We start from the raw sequence: 16373 nt of genomic DNA, 5'->3' as shown, positions 1-16373 counted from the left end.
AAAGCATGTTTCTTTGTCTCTTCTTTAAAAATGGTACAATGCATCAGTCTGATATTCTGACTGAGCAGTCAAAGTGATCAATTTCTTATTCAGTAAATCCACTCCCAGACTAATCCTACAGCAAAGTTCCTGTTGTCTTTATATAACTGACAACTCGGTGATAAGCTCGCCTCATAGAGCCCAAAGATAACACAACACATATAAACAACACCATTCATGTTTATTATTATAAAAGAATGACTTAGCTTTATTAAAAAACATAGAAACTTCAGGATCGGTTGATAACCTTAAACAAAATAACTTTAAAAACTTCCCATTATACAAAAAACACAACATGTATGAAATTGGTCAAAAACTACACATGCACATGAAAATCTTATGGGGAGAAACTAAGGGTCCCACCCATTGCAACAAGTCCCACTGATGTTAATTCACCGAACGTTCGGGACAATGTTGAATGCAGCATGTAATACTGAAGTGAACAGGCAATGTGAAAGATGGGCACAAAGTGGGAAGGGAAAAAAAAATCCAAAAATAGATTGAAAACTTGTAACAAGATTTCTATGGGTCACATGGCTCACTTTTATGTGTGTACTTTTACTGAACAGTTGCTTCCCCTTCAGACACAGGGAATGTGGATTGTGTTGTAGTTCGCAACTGTTAACTTTTAAAACAAGCAGAGTCTGGTTGTTGTTGACTTCACTTGATTCAAAACTAGATGTCAAATACTCACTCTGGAGTCTAACCATGACCTGCTCTCTCTGAAGTGTTTTGGTTACACATTAACAAAGAACTGTGGCAGAGAGCTCCATCTCCACACAAACTCCAGGTTTATCTTGATCAGAACTAGCTTCACAAACCAGTGGATTGTGTAAGCCAAACTCTCTCATATAATACATAACTAGTGTAGTAAATACAGGTATATTGAAGCATAGAATAAAAAAATCTGTGAAAAAATAAATACCAGTGAAATCAAAATATGAAAATTACTGCCCTTTTTAACCATAATAATCTAACTAAAATATTGCACAAAAGAAAAAATATCATACCCATCACCACCCAAGTGGCTGTCTGTTGATGCATCTAAAGTCTACATGACTAGTTCCAGCACGCGATGGACCCACTTTTTTATGTTTTGCAATGTTAACACTTGAAATGATGGACTGTTTCTGGCAAGTTGACTTTGGCAGCAATCATAACCTTGACTTTTTCATGAAAACTGCATCTTATATAAACAAATTTGAACACAGTGGAAAGCTCTTTAAGATTACACAGAATTGCCATCCGTTCCTTACAAAAATGTATTAAAGAAATCTAATAAAAAGTATTACACACACATTTCAAAAACAGAATTTCACTCACTGCATCTAATAAACTATGAAATCTACATGGAAACAACACCTACTAACGACTATAGTGCATTTTGTTTTTCTTAAAAAATATAAAAGTATAAATATCTTTGAACTAAAAAATATAAAAATACCAATTTCAATCATAAAAGGAAAGAAAATCTACGAGTGTATTGATAGCTACTGAGATCCAGTGGTCTCTGACAGAAATGTTCAGAGACGTCACAGAAGCTGCTGAAAACATCTGTAGATTTTCTTCTCTTCTTTACTTGGAGACATTCATTCTAGTTTTTAAAAAAAATCACCATCTTGTTTTCAATAAAAAAGTAAAACAAAAGAAATAACAAATTATAAAAAAAATTGAGTTAAAAGTGACTTGGAAACAAAACAACTCAACAAACATCCTTGTTGTAACACTGAAATTCCCTCCCCATCCCCACAATGAGGCTAAGGAAGTCCCTCCTCACCCCCACAATGAGGCCAGGAAGGTCCCTCCCCATCCCGACAATGAGGCTAAGGAAGTCCCTCCCCATCCCCACAATGAGGCTAAAGAAGTCCCTCCCCATCCCCGCAATGAGGCTAAGGAAGTCCCTCCTCACCCCCACAATGAGGCCAGGAAGGTCCCCCCCATCCCCACAGGTGATGCATAGGAAGTCCCTCCCCATCCCCGCAATGAGGTTAAGGAAGTCCCTCCCCAAATCCCACAATGAGGCTAGGGTCTGAGCTACCCAACAAACAGCAAACTAGGAAACCAACAGACACACAGTGGCTTTTCTCTATGAAAGACTTTGCAATGCTGGCCCTCAGCAAGGTCAGATGTTATTGGGGAGAATATTTAACAATACCAGTGACAAGTTCTGTTCAGTTTGTTGTATCTTCACAGGGGACAGAAGTTGTCAGCTGAATGACTGTACAGAAGTGGGCTGGACTAATTGACTACTGGGTAGGAAGGCAGTTACAGTGTGGTGAGGTATCCTGGATTCAGATCAAAGACTGAGGTAGTTTTGTGACACTGTGTGGAAGCCGGCCTTGCTGAGAGCCCACATCCCATTACCAGCTACAGTTTGTAATATCCACCTTCATCTGACAATTAACAACTGGCATTTAAAAAATCACAGTCAGCGTTCACCACTGGGCTTGATACATAAATTACAAAAGAACACATTTGACCTCCGTTGTTGGGTTCAATTGATGATGCAAAATGCCTCAAACAATCCTACACAAACCTCATAATACGATATCTACTCTTTTCCTGACCTTTTGATTTTAAACAAAAAAACTGCATGGTCAGAATACCAACAATCACATCCCACGTCTTACAGAAGACACCGATGTTGTTCCTGATTCATCACAAAACTGCAAACACCTCTGTTAGGACTTCCAGTTATAGTACAAATTCTAAACACAACACCAAGTACAATTGTTCCAGGTCCTCCCACTGATACAACAGACAATAGAAATCTATACCAAACAAATTTGATTTTCCCTTTTAAATAATTACCAAGTCTTCTAACACTGACTTGATATTAAGGTTTTGCTACAAGTAAGAAGCTTCTACCCATTTTAATCATGTTTTAAAACTAAGCTTCCTGTTCATTTTTTTTTACTAGAGGAGTGCAAATATTTACATACTTCAAATGAATTTTTAAAAAGTTTTGATAAGATGGTTGCTGTAAGAAATTGAAAATTTTGAATAAGATTTATCTGAAAATCTAACTATAAAAGAACAGTATTGTTCTGTATGCAAATAAGCCAAATTTACAATCCCCAATTTTATGTTACTACTTTTTTTTTTTGGCAAATCAAGATTTAAAACAAAGCCTAAAATATTAAATGGAAACTTCAACTTTAGCCATTATTTTCATACTTATAAAATTAGCACCTGTAAACCTTAAAGAAAAAAAAAGATTGTGTTAATTTGCTATTTGAAAAAAAAACTATCTGTCTATAAAAAGTGTTAAGTTTAGTGAAAAAGTATCTGTAAAAACCATAGGCGGAGACATAACAAAACGAGTCCATCTCCAGCAATCCGTTTGCATTGTTGTGACACTAAAACACACACTTTGATTGACAATGACTTTGTAAGTTGATAATAAAATATATTACAGATTTGTTTGGCAGAAAATTAAAAAAATACATTGTCAATGTGTGAAAAAAGTGCAATTGATATTGTTCAAAGTCTGTATCAAATTTTTCTCCTTTATACAAAATAACACTGGAAGTAGTGAAGGTACAAAAAGATTACACAGTCTTAGTAAAAAGCCTACATGTATATATATCAAGATGAGGTGCATGCAGTTGTTTTTCAATTTTTTAAAATTTTTTTTTGTTTGCAGAATGTACAAAGCGGAAGCTGGGGTGATATGTAAAAAAAAGTCTGGAATATATAAAACAATCAAAACTGGAGTGACTATACAATTTACACAGAGTGGTAGCTAAGATACACTTGACAGCAAGTAACTCAAAAAATGTTCATCAAAAAATAAGTGTAACATTCTAGTAGTAGTTTCTATTGTACACGGTATGATTGAGCAATAAACAAATACCTATATCGTAATGGTAACCACAACCAGGCGCTACTAACTGCAAAATAACACAGGAGAAACAAAATAATGGGATAAAAAAGCAAAAATGAAATCTGTGGGAAAATAAGACCTCTTGTCTAAGCGTGTTCTTCACATAAAAAAGAACCTGTTAATATGGCATGTAGTATATGAACCCAATACATGAAATGATTAAATGGGAAAAAAGGATAAAAAAAAAAACAACAAGCCCGATATAACCCCTCTGTCCAGGGACACACCCCCTCCTGGCTGAATAAATATGGTAATCACAGAAAATTCATACAACAAAGCAAATAATTCATTGAAAAAAAATATATCAAACTAATTAAACACAAAAAACTGCATGCAATAACTAGAAACTCTTAATTAGCAAAATAAAAGTATAAAACAGTTATATAAACAGTAAAAAAATCAAAATGCTGAATTCTGAAAGGTATCATTTTGTCACAAATCCCTGCAACACATTACTGAAAATTTTGTTTATAAATAACAATGATTAACATCAACAATGACCAGAATACAAACAGACACTGACTAGAGTAATTCACACAGTACAAAGTCCGAGAACCAGATATAAATAGCCTGGATTGTCTCTAGCTAAAAAACTCACAAAAGTAGAAAAAAAACTATCCACCTAATGATTCATAAAATCCAACTTCATTTTTTTTATCAAATGCACAACATGCAAGATGGAAAAAGTACAAAATTCATGAACACAGATTACATGTGTGATATATATATTGCTGTCCTGTGAAAAAACTTGTGAAAAAATACATAACTAGATTTTTTTCTCTCTCTTGTGATTTATAAAAAACAGGGAACATTTACATCTGTACAAAAACTTTGTGGTATTAAAGTGTAGGACTTCCCATGGAATGCTCCTGCTAGAGACAATCAATAATAAATAGTTGGCAAGGGAACGTTTTACGGGCTATCGTAACCAATAGCCATAATCAGCACTGACAAAAAATAAACAAGTAACAAGATAAAAATTCAATAAATAAATAATATATTAATCTGGACTAAATACATCTACAAGTTTTATTTCTTTTGAAGAAAAATCTTGTTGAGTTTTGTTGATCTAACACCAGCGAAACGGGACAGCCCTGGGCCTGTCTGCGCCCTCCTTGACCAGCGGTTTGTGGAACTCGCGCCCGGGCCGGGAGTGGATCTGGGCCCAACACTGCTCGCAGTAGTACTGCAGACAGGTGACGTTGGCGCAGAAAAATGGAGCAAACTTGCCACCACACCTGGATCCCTGGCACTCGTCACACATCTGGTCGTCCAGAACATAGGGCTTGACCTCCACCTGTCAACATCCAAACAACACAACTATATTGTTCTACACAATGCAGATCTTTTATCATTAAATAACAACATTTACAGATAAGCAAGACTGGGTACTAATTTCTAGTATCAGTGCTTTGATATTTTTAACCAGCTTTTCAATCCCTGTTCCCTCAGTGATGCCCAAGCTCTGTTGTTACCATCAGTTATACCTACCCTCTTGTCTATTTCCCCGTGCTGGAGCTGAACAAATCTGGCACTGATGGCTGCTATGTAGCTCTGCTGGTTGGAGAAGGCCACACGCCCTGCCCCCTTGGGATACTTCAGTTCAGGGTCTGTGTCAATCCCTGCATAGCAGACTCCTCCGTACAGGCGGTCCATGATCATTGCCAGCTCCACTGAAAACAAAGCAGTTACAGCAATATTTAGTACCAATAAAAAAGAGGAATCAGAAACACTCGGATATCACATACTCAGAACAACTTGGATATCACATACTCAATACCACAACATCACAAAGTTATAATTCTCTACATCAGAAGGGAAGAGCATTAAATATGCTGTATGTATCATATTAAAACATGTAAATACAATTTCATTTACCAAATGGGAGAATAATCAGCTATACTTTATACTGTACATATCAATAACTAAAGGTAGATATGCTTGGTATTCTGTACTATTATAATTAAGGTAGATACCACACAGTGACACTCTGTAGCTCATAAATAAATAAATGTAGATACAGTACCTGCAACATTTTTTTTTACAAAATAAACGATAGGAAAGGATTCAAGCACCACAGGCTAGAAATAACGCATGATAGAACAGTATGTACACACATGGAACAACAGGATTTATACACAACAGGAAAGGATGAATGGTGTTCATGATAAATGTATAATCGCATTAAATAATCTTCCAGATGAATCTCATAAATGACAGAGTTTGATAATAAACATATATGAATTAAGAATAATGCAGAATTTCGTAATTTTTCAAATTTCACTAAAAGGTTGATTATTTTCCCTATCCTAACAACCCAGATCCTGTTGAAAAAGAACAGTGACAGCCCCTGAACTAAGATTTAGAAAAGTTCTTCTGTACACACAAACTCCAAGAGTTACCTGCTCTGAGAGGTCTGGGGACTCCCCCGACAAAGATGGTCTTCCTGGGGTCCAGTGGTTGGGATCCATCCATCACAAAGTCAGAATCACTCAGGTTCCAGGGCCGAATCTGGACCTGTCACAGAAACCACATAATTATTCTGTCTGCATATTATGACAATATCAAGTTAGATGATCAAAGATGTAAAACCTGGAATATTCAAAAGAAATGCATGCAACAGAAAAAAAAAGCAAATTGAAAAAAGTAAAAGTTTAATTTTATCTTAGATTTAGACTTATCAATTATTTGATTTGGTATGACTCTCTTAAAGACTGTTTTTTTTCTTTAGAAATGCATTTATCATCAAAGTTAAAAATACAAAACAAAAATGTTTTTATACAAGATAGTCTTCCCAACTTCATTCATCTGGCTGACTCTTTCACTGTAGAGATGTTATGGGAGCATTGTTCTGGCCTGATAATTGTTCTAAACTAATGGGGCATTTGACCCTCTGTTGAGGGACAATATGATAAAAACTAACATATTTCACAGCAGTTGTCAGAAATCTCCAAAGAGCATCAATCAGGGCCTGCTGGGAGAATTCATCAAGAACTACGACCTTCATCCACTGGGGCCAAAACAAAATTAGTGGTGGTTTGGAATTTCCTCATGCCTCATTGAAATACCCCACTGATAATATTTTATGAGCAAAAATTAATAACTTTTTTTTTATGTGGATATTTTTTTTTTTTTTACCAATTTTTAATTAGTTTAGCTTCCAGTTTGCAACCCCCCCCCCCCCCCCTTCCTGGGTCTAGAAACATCAAGGCAGCAATTCCAAACAAACATTTTTTAAAGGATGGCCTGGTGGAGGGGGAAGATACACAGTATAACAGAGGATACCTCAATGACAACTGCTAATCACATGAATGACCTCTTGAATAATAAATAGCTTACAACTTGTACCAAGCTCTCATTTAATTAGATTTTCTGACAGTAGAAATATAAACTTATGATTTTACATGACAAATGAAATGTTAGATTGTTACTCAATATATAACAATAGCATCACATCTCCTACATGTAATATATTTTTGCCAAGTCAGGTTACATAAATTACTAGTACTATATGACTGAATATATATGCAGTTTTTTTGGTCAGTTAAAGACGAGAACGTACTGCACAAGGTACTTTTTTGTTCCAGTAGTTAAGTTGAGTACTGTAGAATCCTTAATTTACGCTAGAACTTAATTACTGCTATTCATCTGTTTAGCATCAAATCGCAAGAATATAAAGAGCTAGGCTCTTTGCAAACACCAAATTTTTATCATAGTTTCATTTACTTTACATCTGTTTTAAAAAATAAATTGACATTTTAAAATCTGCGAGATGTGCTTCTTGCAACATCACGCAGATATTAATTCATCGTGTTTAATTAAGAATCTATAGTATAAATTTAATGTTGGGATATATAGTTTACATGAAACTGCTGCAATCAGAACTCTGAACACATAATTTCAAAACTTTCTGTTTTGTGGTAGGCTTTGATACATCTGAGGGGGCAATGATATCTGTGTGATGAGTTGTAGCTCTGATATCATCTGACTCTGATCTGTACATCTTCCAAACCTCCCTCATTAGGTCTATCAAACACACAATTTTTGTGCTACTCTACGTCCATCTGTTTTCATTATACTTTGTTTTTCTGTCTTTTTCATTTAATCAACCTTAAAATATGTCCAAATCTCAGACAATTCATTTTGTCAATAGCTTTCCAAAGAAACAATTTACTTTGGAATCATTAGATTTCGTGGTGGCTCAATTTTTGTGGAATTCGTGGGTATCTCTTATCCATGAATTAACATCCTACATGAATTAATAAATAAGGGTTTTAAAGTCATACTTCCATTCCTGAGTATAAGAAAATACACAAAATTACGTCCCCACAAACCTGTAAATTTTAAGCTATCCACAAAAATTGACCCCACAAATTTAATGATTTCACAGTATATGGATGTGTAAATGTATGATATAGATCAGTACTCTCACAGTCTTTGTGATATATAAAGTACACTCCCAGTTAACTTAGTCTTAGAGTATTGCATTATAAACAGTACACCTTCCCTACTTAAGCAAGTCCACACTATCCTTGTTAAACCATTGACACTATTCTCATACATTTCATAACAAATTAAGATCATTCTTATAATGAGAAAAGAAAAAGTGAGCAAGCTTACATAGCTCAAGATCCCCCGTTACTGGACAATGCTATACATAATGTATGGCAGGGTATACATTAAATACACAAAATAACTTGATTTTAAAATGATCATAACTCCCAAAAAATCAAATCAAAACTTTCTGTATGTATGTATGTCTATACTTTTGTCTTTAAAAACAAAATTCTAAATTCAAATGTGCCAAAATTTTCAGAAAAATACAGAAATCAAAATTTCCTGGCAATAAAGTAATACCTACAAAGTTTTACAAAATTCTGTGCAGTGGTTTAAGCACAGTTGTGCTTACAAAAAATCAGAATTGACCGCCTGACTGACTGCCTGGTCAAAAACATTACACCCCTCACAACTTGTTGTATGGGGTATGACTAGCCATTCGCCATCCAAAATGACTTCCAAGTTTCTAGTCTCTATACTTAGGTCCAAGGTACATAGAGGAAACATACCGTATATCCGGTAATTTTTGCGGTGATCTAATTTTCGCTTTTTTCGCGACTTCTTTTATATTGTAAATTAATATTGAATATGCAGAAATTATGCCCTGTATCATTTTTTATAAGGAACTTTTTAAATCGCAAAAAATGACAGAAGCAAATTAAAAATGTGTCATTTTTCCCAATTTTCGCAAATTTTGTGACATGCAAAAAACCCCCGGATATACGGTATAACACAATGTATGAGTGAAACTGACCGGTTTGTCTTTCATGGTTGGGCTGGACACACACCAGTAGAGCTTCTCATCATCCACAATACAGTGCTCAATCAGGGTCTGCACCGACATCTCGTCTTGGAACAGCAGGAAACAGTAGCCTACAAATAAGGTATTTAAGTCATAAGATACAGAACCAAACAGTAGCCTGTAAATACAGTATCAAACAGAATACAGGAACAGAATCAAACAGTCGCCTACATATACAGAATTAAATATTCCGCATATAAATAATCAAATAGCAGTTGGTTGCCATTCGATAAAACAGGATTCTTACTTATACAGTCAAAAGCACTTTTTCATATTTCCTGTGTGAACATACTTCATAGAATCAAGAAGGCATGAGTAGGAGAGAGCTTTATTTTGGCTTGAGACAATGACCATGTCTCTTACTCAGGGCCAGTGAGGATCATCAGGATCTTTCAGACTTTTCTGATGACCACAATAACCACTAGGTGGGAGCATACCTTTAGGAGGAAAGTAGGACTTGCTCTCTGCTTTATGAGGCCAGTCCACCACCAGTACCCCAAATCTGCGGAAAGCTGCTGTGATCTCCTCTACAACAATCAAAAGATCAGTTAGCTTACAAGCAGGTCAAACTACAGGTAGGAAAAGTTAATGAAACAATGAGGCATGCATGTTATACATCATTAAAGATAAATGACCTAAAAACATGAATGTAATGAATGTAGTGACACTAAACCCTATATGAATAAACTGATAGAAGGGTGGGAAACAATTGGAGCTATCCAATAAATAACAATTACCTTCATCTATGTCCGGTGGCAGTCCACCAACAAACACCTTCCTGGAGAATCGCTCGATCCTCTCCCCCTGAGAGCCGGGCGAGCCCCGGGGACCACACCCCAGCACAGACAGGCTCGAGTCCAGCGTCTCCTCATCCAACTCTCCAAACCCAAAGGACGACTTCACTGCACAAAACAAACAGAAACATCTTAGTACTGGGTTCAAGGGATGTGAGATCTTATTGTTGTGGAGCTCTACATGTATTACACTCTGAAATGTGGTCACGAAAATAGCTTGAAGAACAAATGCTTCTATATTAATCATTATTGTCATTTTCTATAAAAAAGTATTAAAAATTTTAAAGTCATTTCTATCAGTCAGAATGTACAAAGGTTGCATCAGATTATTAGTGTTATTGCCAACACATTTATGGGTACTAAAATCATAAACCACTTTAGAAAACGAGGAAATGGCATGTTAAAATAGTTCTTGATGAGTTTAATGTCCTATTATATATATATATGTATGAATGCATTTCAGTTCCCAGTACAGAAAAACATGATAAATGCAGTGCTAATTCTACAACTGGTGTATACAAGTTTTGCCCTGACATAATCACACAATCATCATGTGACATATGTTTACACACTTGCTCAGCCACACTGGTCTTAATTGTTCAACAACATTCATGCCTGAAATTTCCAGTATTTATAGCATGCTTTTCTCAAAAACCATCTACAGCTGACATATACCTCTCATTTTCATACCTGTTATACCTATACCAAAACAATAATGCAATATATTCCACAGACTAGTAATGACCATTAATTCCGAGCTGTTTGTTGAGCTCTTTACCGCCATTCTCCATTACCAACCTTTCATTGGGTCTGCGTGGTCTCCCGAGTTTCTCATGATGTCCAGGAGTTGGTTCTCAAAGTTGGTGAACCGCATACTGTCATAGGAGTTACTTCTGTCCTGCAAAACAAAGAAACAGTACAATTAAATTGGACAACACCGTATCAATGGTGATGCTGGTATAGCTGTATAATTTAATTTCTGTTTGAAACGCAATTTGATTGGCTGAACAAATTGTTTTATACATCCATAAATATTTTTGCTACATAAAAACGACATGCACTGCAGTATCAATTTGCATTACTTTTTTGTGTACTCAATCTTTTCAGTTTTGTTATACTTGGTAGCTTAATTTGCCTTTTTTTCATACTTATTCATAGAAAATTGAATCATAAGCCAGCTTTAATAATTTGTTTGCTCTCATCTTTCTCATTATTCAAACTGTGTCAATTAAAGGCAAAAAAAAAAATAGATTGAGCATAAAAACATCTGTATTTCAACCAATGAGTGTTACTTTTTATCAGCAAGTTGAGAGAGGGGAAACATTAAAATGTAATTATGTTGAAAAATCGTGTAAGGTGTTCAGAGAGTTTCCAAATGGATAAAATGTGTCAGATTTTTCCACTAGTATAAATTACTGTTAGAAATGTCAAATGAATTTCTCTGGGTTAAAAAAGAGAAATCTTTGACAATTTTATTTTCCTTATTTATACATATAATATCAAGCCCAGTTGTTTGGTATGTGTATTGATTTAAAAAATCAACAAAGAGTAAAGGAAATAGAAACCAGTGACAGAGAATTGTCATGACTGGAGTTAATTCTATGATTGTTAATTGCTACACTTATAACACGTCTTTTCATCTTGGCACTTGTGCAATATTCAGAAAGGCTCGTATCAGCCAGAGTCCAAAGGACAAAGTCAATATGCCTATCATCTGAAAACTCAAGTGTGATGCCGTTTATACTATATCTAATTCACATCTCTCTGCTACACTAGCTTAAATAGGGCACTATACAAGCTCATACATTTGTCAGATGGAGTATATTCTTAATGTTCCACAAAGACTTCAACATTAGACCTGCTCTCACAACATATATATATATACTAATTCTTGAGTTAGATTCCTGGTTGAACTGTATATCGTACATGTACTGCTATTTCTGATGAAGTGCATATACATCCTACAACTTGTTTTGTTTACAAAGTCTGGTTGGCATTAGGTTTATAAATAGACCACACATTTTTCTGATTTGATGGAATGATTAAGCTAAAGCAAAGGATGATTAAATTTGTTGGCAGACTTTTGCTCTTTATCTAGGGTCAGTGTGGTGTATTAGCCCACTATAAACTGGGTTAACAGATAAAAATGAAGCTTTTAAAGGATCATTTAATTAATCCATTATAATGCACATTGTTTCATTCTATAAATTATGTGAAGTCATACTGTTATTTATTCCATCACACGCCCCTTCAATGATAGAGTTTCTTTAAGATTAAAAAAGATGATAAGCTGTTATTGAATTACTTGTTATTGAATTACTTGCAAAGCAAGAGAGAAATGGGCCACAAACTGAGTTATTTTTTTCTGAGTTCATTTTAAAATTAGGGAATATTTCTGTATTTTTTAAAATATGTAGATTTTTACATTCAAGCACCATTTTTAGATCAGAAAAAAAACATTCCAACAGTGAAATGACAAAAACAAAATTAACAAAACCCATGTAGAAATATCTTGTTTAGCCAGATGTTGAGATCTCTCATGACAACTGAATACTATAGTAGATAAAGTTTCCAAACTTGATTCAATGTAATGGTACAACATGCCGATATCAGAACAATTTGATTTGTATCTGTAAGTCACACCCAATTAAACGCTGATAGGAAATAATTATGGGCCTGGCTGCTGTGAGCCCATAAGGCACTGTGTCCACCTTGATAAGCCAACATTAACACCAGATGGGGGTACATCTGTGTCCTTGGGGAGGGCATCACTTACTCTCTATTCACTAGGGCCCTCCAGGTTACTGGCCGATCTGAATGACTAGCATTAAATGACCGTAATCAATATATTGATAGTGGACCTTCAATTGTCCACTTGTTACCGACTACATTACGATAGGGTTACAGCAACAGTACTGGCCCGTGATGTCTAAAGTCTAACACAATGACCCTCGTTGGCATCTGTGGTGTGTACCACTGAATAAATAAAACCCTCCTGCCTGTCTGCCCCTTAGATGCTTATCATGGCTCTTGTGCTCTTTATTGCATTAAAGGAAACAGGAGTTACATCATGTCAATATTGATTTTTAGCCACTGCTGGCATAAAACAGTTCAAAATGCCATGGTTTTTCCCCTTCAATAGGACCCACAATCTGACTCTCCAACCTTCAATCTACCATATGTAAGTATTGATTCCCTTGTAACATCTGTTAGAGAATAAAGAAATCAAATATCTACAGCATTCATAAGCCTCAGTTGAAGACAAATGCTAGCAATGGGGTGTCAATACTCAATTGATTAGCATCAAAACAAACAGAGCCATGTATACATCTGTTCCTGCAGTCTACTATTGATTGTGGCAGTGTAATAATCAAACAAGATTCTGAGGTATGAAATCAATAGAGGACTACAACCCACGCAAAACTCATTCACAATCTCACTGTCACACAATATTCCACGTTTTACCAAATCGCTCACTGCCAGTAAAAAATTGATTGTAGGAATGCAGAATATGCAGCATCAGAGCGGGCACCAGGTGCAATGCTTGACTGGTGAATCTTGATCTGTTAAATTCACCTCAGGAGCCAGATTGGGTGTGTGCAATATTTCAGTATCATCCAGTATCGCTCTCACAGCGTACCAGGTTGAGTTTAGGCCTCTGAATATCGTTTCTCTCACAATCAGAGATAGTTTTAAGATGTAGGAAACCTGATAATGTTTTTTCCCTTTATTTTGTGGAGCAAAACATCTGCATCTTGTCATAATTTATGAGGAAAAACTCAATAATCAGATATTACATCTCCAATATTTTTTTGCTTTTAATCAATGCCCGAGGAAATGTGCAAATAAAGGGTTGTACGCATGAAATAGCAGTTTAAATGTGATACAAGGCCTTTTTAAGATGTTTTCATTCTCAGTTTACAGATTAATTCATTGAAAAGGTTTTTTTTATAAATTCTTAAGACTTTTAAGTAAAAAAAAAAAATAATTACCAAATGAATATTTTCTAAGGAATGGTGATAGTTGTAAATCACATAAAATATTTACATACCTGGTAAGAGAGCATAGATTCCCTGTGAGTGTCGTCCATACTGCCCATTTCAAGCCCAGGTTTTAACATCGCTGCCTGGTGCATTTGTCCGGGAAAAGATGTGCTCCTCCGAAATCTTGAAGGAGCAATTAGGGGAGCAGTGTTTGTAATTTGTTGCTGGTATGATACAGGTGACTTCTTCATCTGAAAAGAGGCTGCAGTAAGCGAGGAAGGGAAGTTTGGCACGGACCGTCTCTGGTGCTGAGTGGAGTGGACATTTCCCCAGGACTGCCCCTGTTGAGACCATTGAGGAGCATTACTCCAGTTGGGATAGCCCTTGGAGTTGTTGTTGATAAGTATTCCGGGCTGTTGCTGACGTGCAGGAAAGTTGTGGTGGCCGGTGATTGCTCGCCTCTGTGGAGGTGGAGGCTGCTGTGCCATGTTCAAACCCATATGGGTGGCTATCCCGGCACTGTACATGTTGTTGTGGACTGCAGGAAACTGGGACAGAGTCAGAGTCCCATTCAGTGAGTGGTATGCAGGTATCACAGCTTCCTCTGGGGGTTGGTTTGTCCATAAACTCGAGGGAGAAGTCACTGATGTCACAACAGCTGTTGACGAAAAAGACTCCATAACGGTACCGTGCGCCTGTGTAGAACTAGCTGAAGTCAATAAATCGGTTTTCTTCTCCTGAGTTAAACCATTTGCGTCAGATTTGTTTCTTATTTCCGAACCATGTATGTTTCCGTTCTCTGCCACGACTTGTGTAAGTTGCTGATGCTGAGATGTGGTTTTCTCGTGTATGTTTTCATCTTGCATTGTACGCGGATCAGAGGAAAATATGGGCTTACTTTGTAAAATGTTCTTAGAATTCAGGGACGAAAATCCTCCGATGTTGGTGGCCACTGCAACTCCGTAATCCCCCATCAATAAAATAACGTAAATATGGTTGGAAGGGGGAGTTACAATGCTCCTCGTCCGCCACGTCTGCTCCTGATGGCTCGGTTCTGCTCTTCTGCGTATTTTGGCCCACTGCCCTTCATTTCCGCTTTGTAATTAGGTTTCTAATCCCCAAAATGTAAACATTAAAACACATATTTTGGTTAGTTTTAAATGACATTTTACAAACATATGAATGAAAAAATGCACATTTTATCTTTCTCTACTTTTTAATTGTGTTAATTTAATGTAAAATTCAGTTAATCGACACGCAGAGAAAATGACAGATGATGATCTAGAAACTGAATGTTTTGCATAAACATGAGGAGGCGGGACTTATACCGTTAGTACCGTTATACTGTAGGCCTACATGGTATGGGACTACCTACTTTTAAAAACAATCTGAATCAATAGTTTTATGCTATGAAACTATAAAAACAATAAATAATTAGTGATTTGGTCATAACAATATTTTACCGATTTTAAAATTCGCAGTTTTAAAAAAAAATCCTCAGCAGGCTAGATTATGATATATATATATATATATCGTTATGTATAATCATATATTTTTTCTTTTTGCTTTTCTTTTATTTTATTTTCATTATCGAATGAATCATAGATATATTTTATGTTTGCTTCAATTGTATTTTTAAAGCATTTTCTGTATTTTCTTTGGATGATATACTTAGATTTTAGTGTTGTCTTCATATTTTTATTTTCGTTCAAATATTACAGGTCAGCGTCTGATCAGTACCGAGAAAAAAATAAATTAACAAAAAAATTGTGTATTTCTGACAATTCTTCCAATAATCTTATTATATTTTTCAATGAGATTCCGAAGCAGATTACGTTTACTATAATTTTTTTTTTAATGAAGCTGAAAAATAGGAATAAAAACAAACACTATGTACAATCAATATTGGAAGCGCTGTTTTGATGGTTTTTGGGGTGTTTTTGGTTTTTGGTTTTTTGTTTTTTGGGGTTTTTTGTGCAAATGAAATAAGTATTAATTGCTTGAAATCTTAAATTCAATGTAAACTATTAATTCAGTTTGTTTAATCTGATGCTCACCTAGTTAACGACAGAAGAACAAAAATCTCATATTTGTTGTTCTTAATTTCATTGATACTAAATTTGTAGATAATGTTATCTATTACAAAAAAAACAAAACAAAACAAAATTAAACAAACAAAAAAATGATACAGACGAATTTACAGATATCACCAGAAACAAGAAACCCTGTTAATTTTTTTGTGGATATATGCATGTACTAGACAGGAAAGAGTTTGACGCCGGAACAACCTAAACAGTTAACGGACATGTCAA

At 35.5% G+C, this 16373-nt stretch overlaps 1 protein-coding gene across 1 annotated transcript; it reads right to left on the bottom strand.

The window, feature by feature from the left end:
• Positions 1-203: 203 nt before the first annotated feature.
• LOC128169051 (cytoplasmic polyadenylation element-binding protein 2-like) lies at positions 204-15139 on the bottom strand. The gene is made up of 8 exons (XM_052835214.1): positions 14130-15139; positions 10877-10976; positions 10022-10186; positions 9722-9811; positions 9237-9355; positions 6328-6442; positions 5417-5598; positions 204-5222 (listed from the first exon to the last, which is right to left on the bottom strand). Exons 1-8 carry the CDS (start codon positions 15033-15035, stop codon positions 4995-4997), a joined length of 1905 nt encoding a protein of 634 aa, XP_052691174.1. The 5' UTR covers positions 15036-15139; the 3' UTR covers positions 204-4994.
• Positions 15140-16373: the final 1234 nt, after the last annotated feature.

This window comes from Crassostrea angulata, unplaced genomic scaffold (genome assembly GCF_025612915.1).
Source record: "Crassostrea angulata isolate pt1a10 unplaced genomic scaffold, ASM2561291v2 HiC_scaffold_92, whole genome shotgun sequence".
In the NCBI taxonomy this organism is placed as follows: Eukaryota; Metazoa; Mollusca; class Bivalvia; order Ostreida; family Ostreidae; genus Magallana; species Magallana angulata.
Note: the sequence above shows the minus strand (reverse complement) of the source record. Positions and strands in the feature narration are given on the sequence as shown.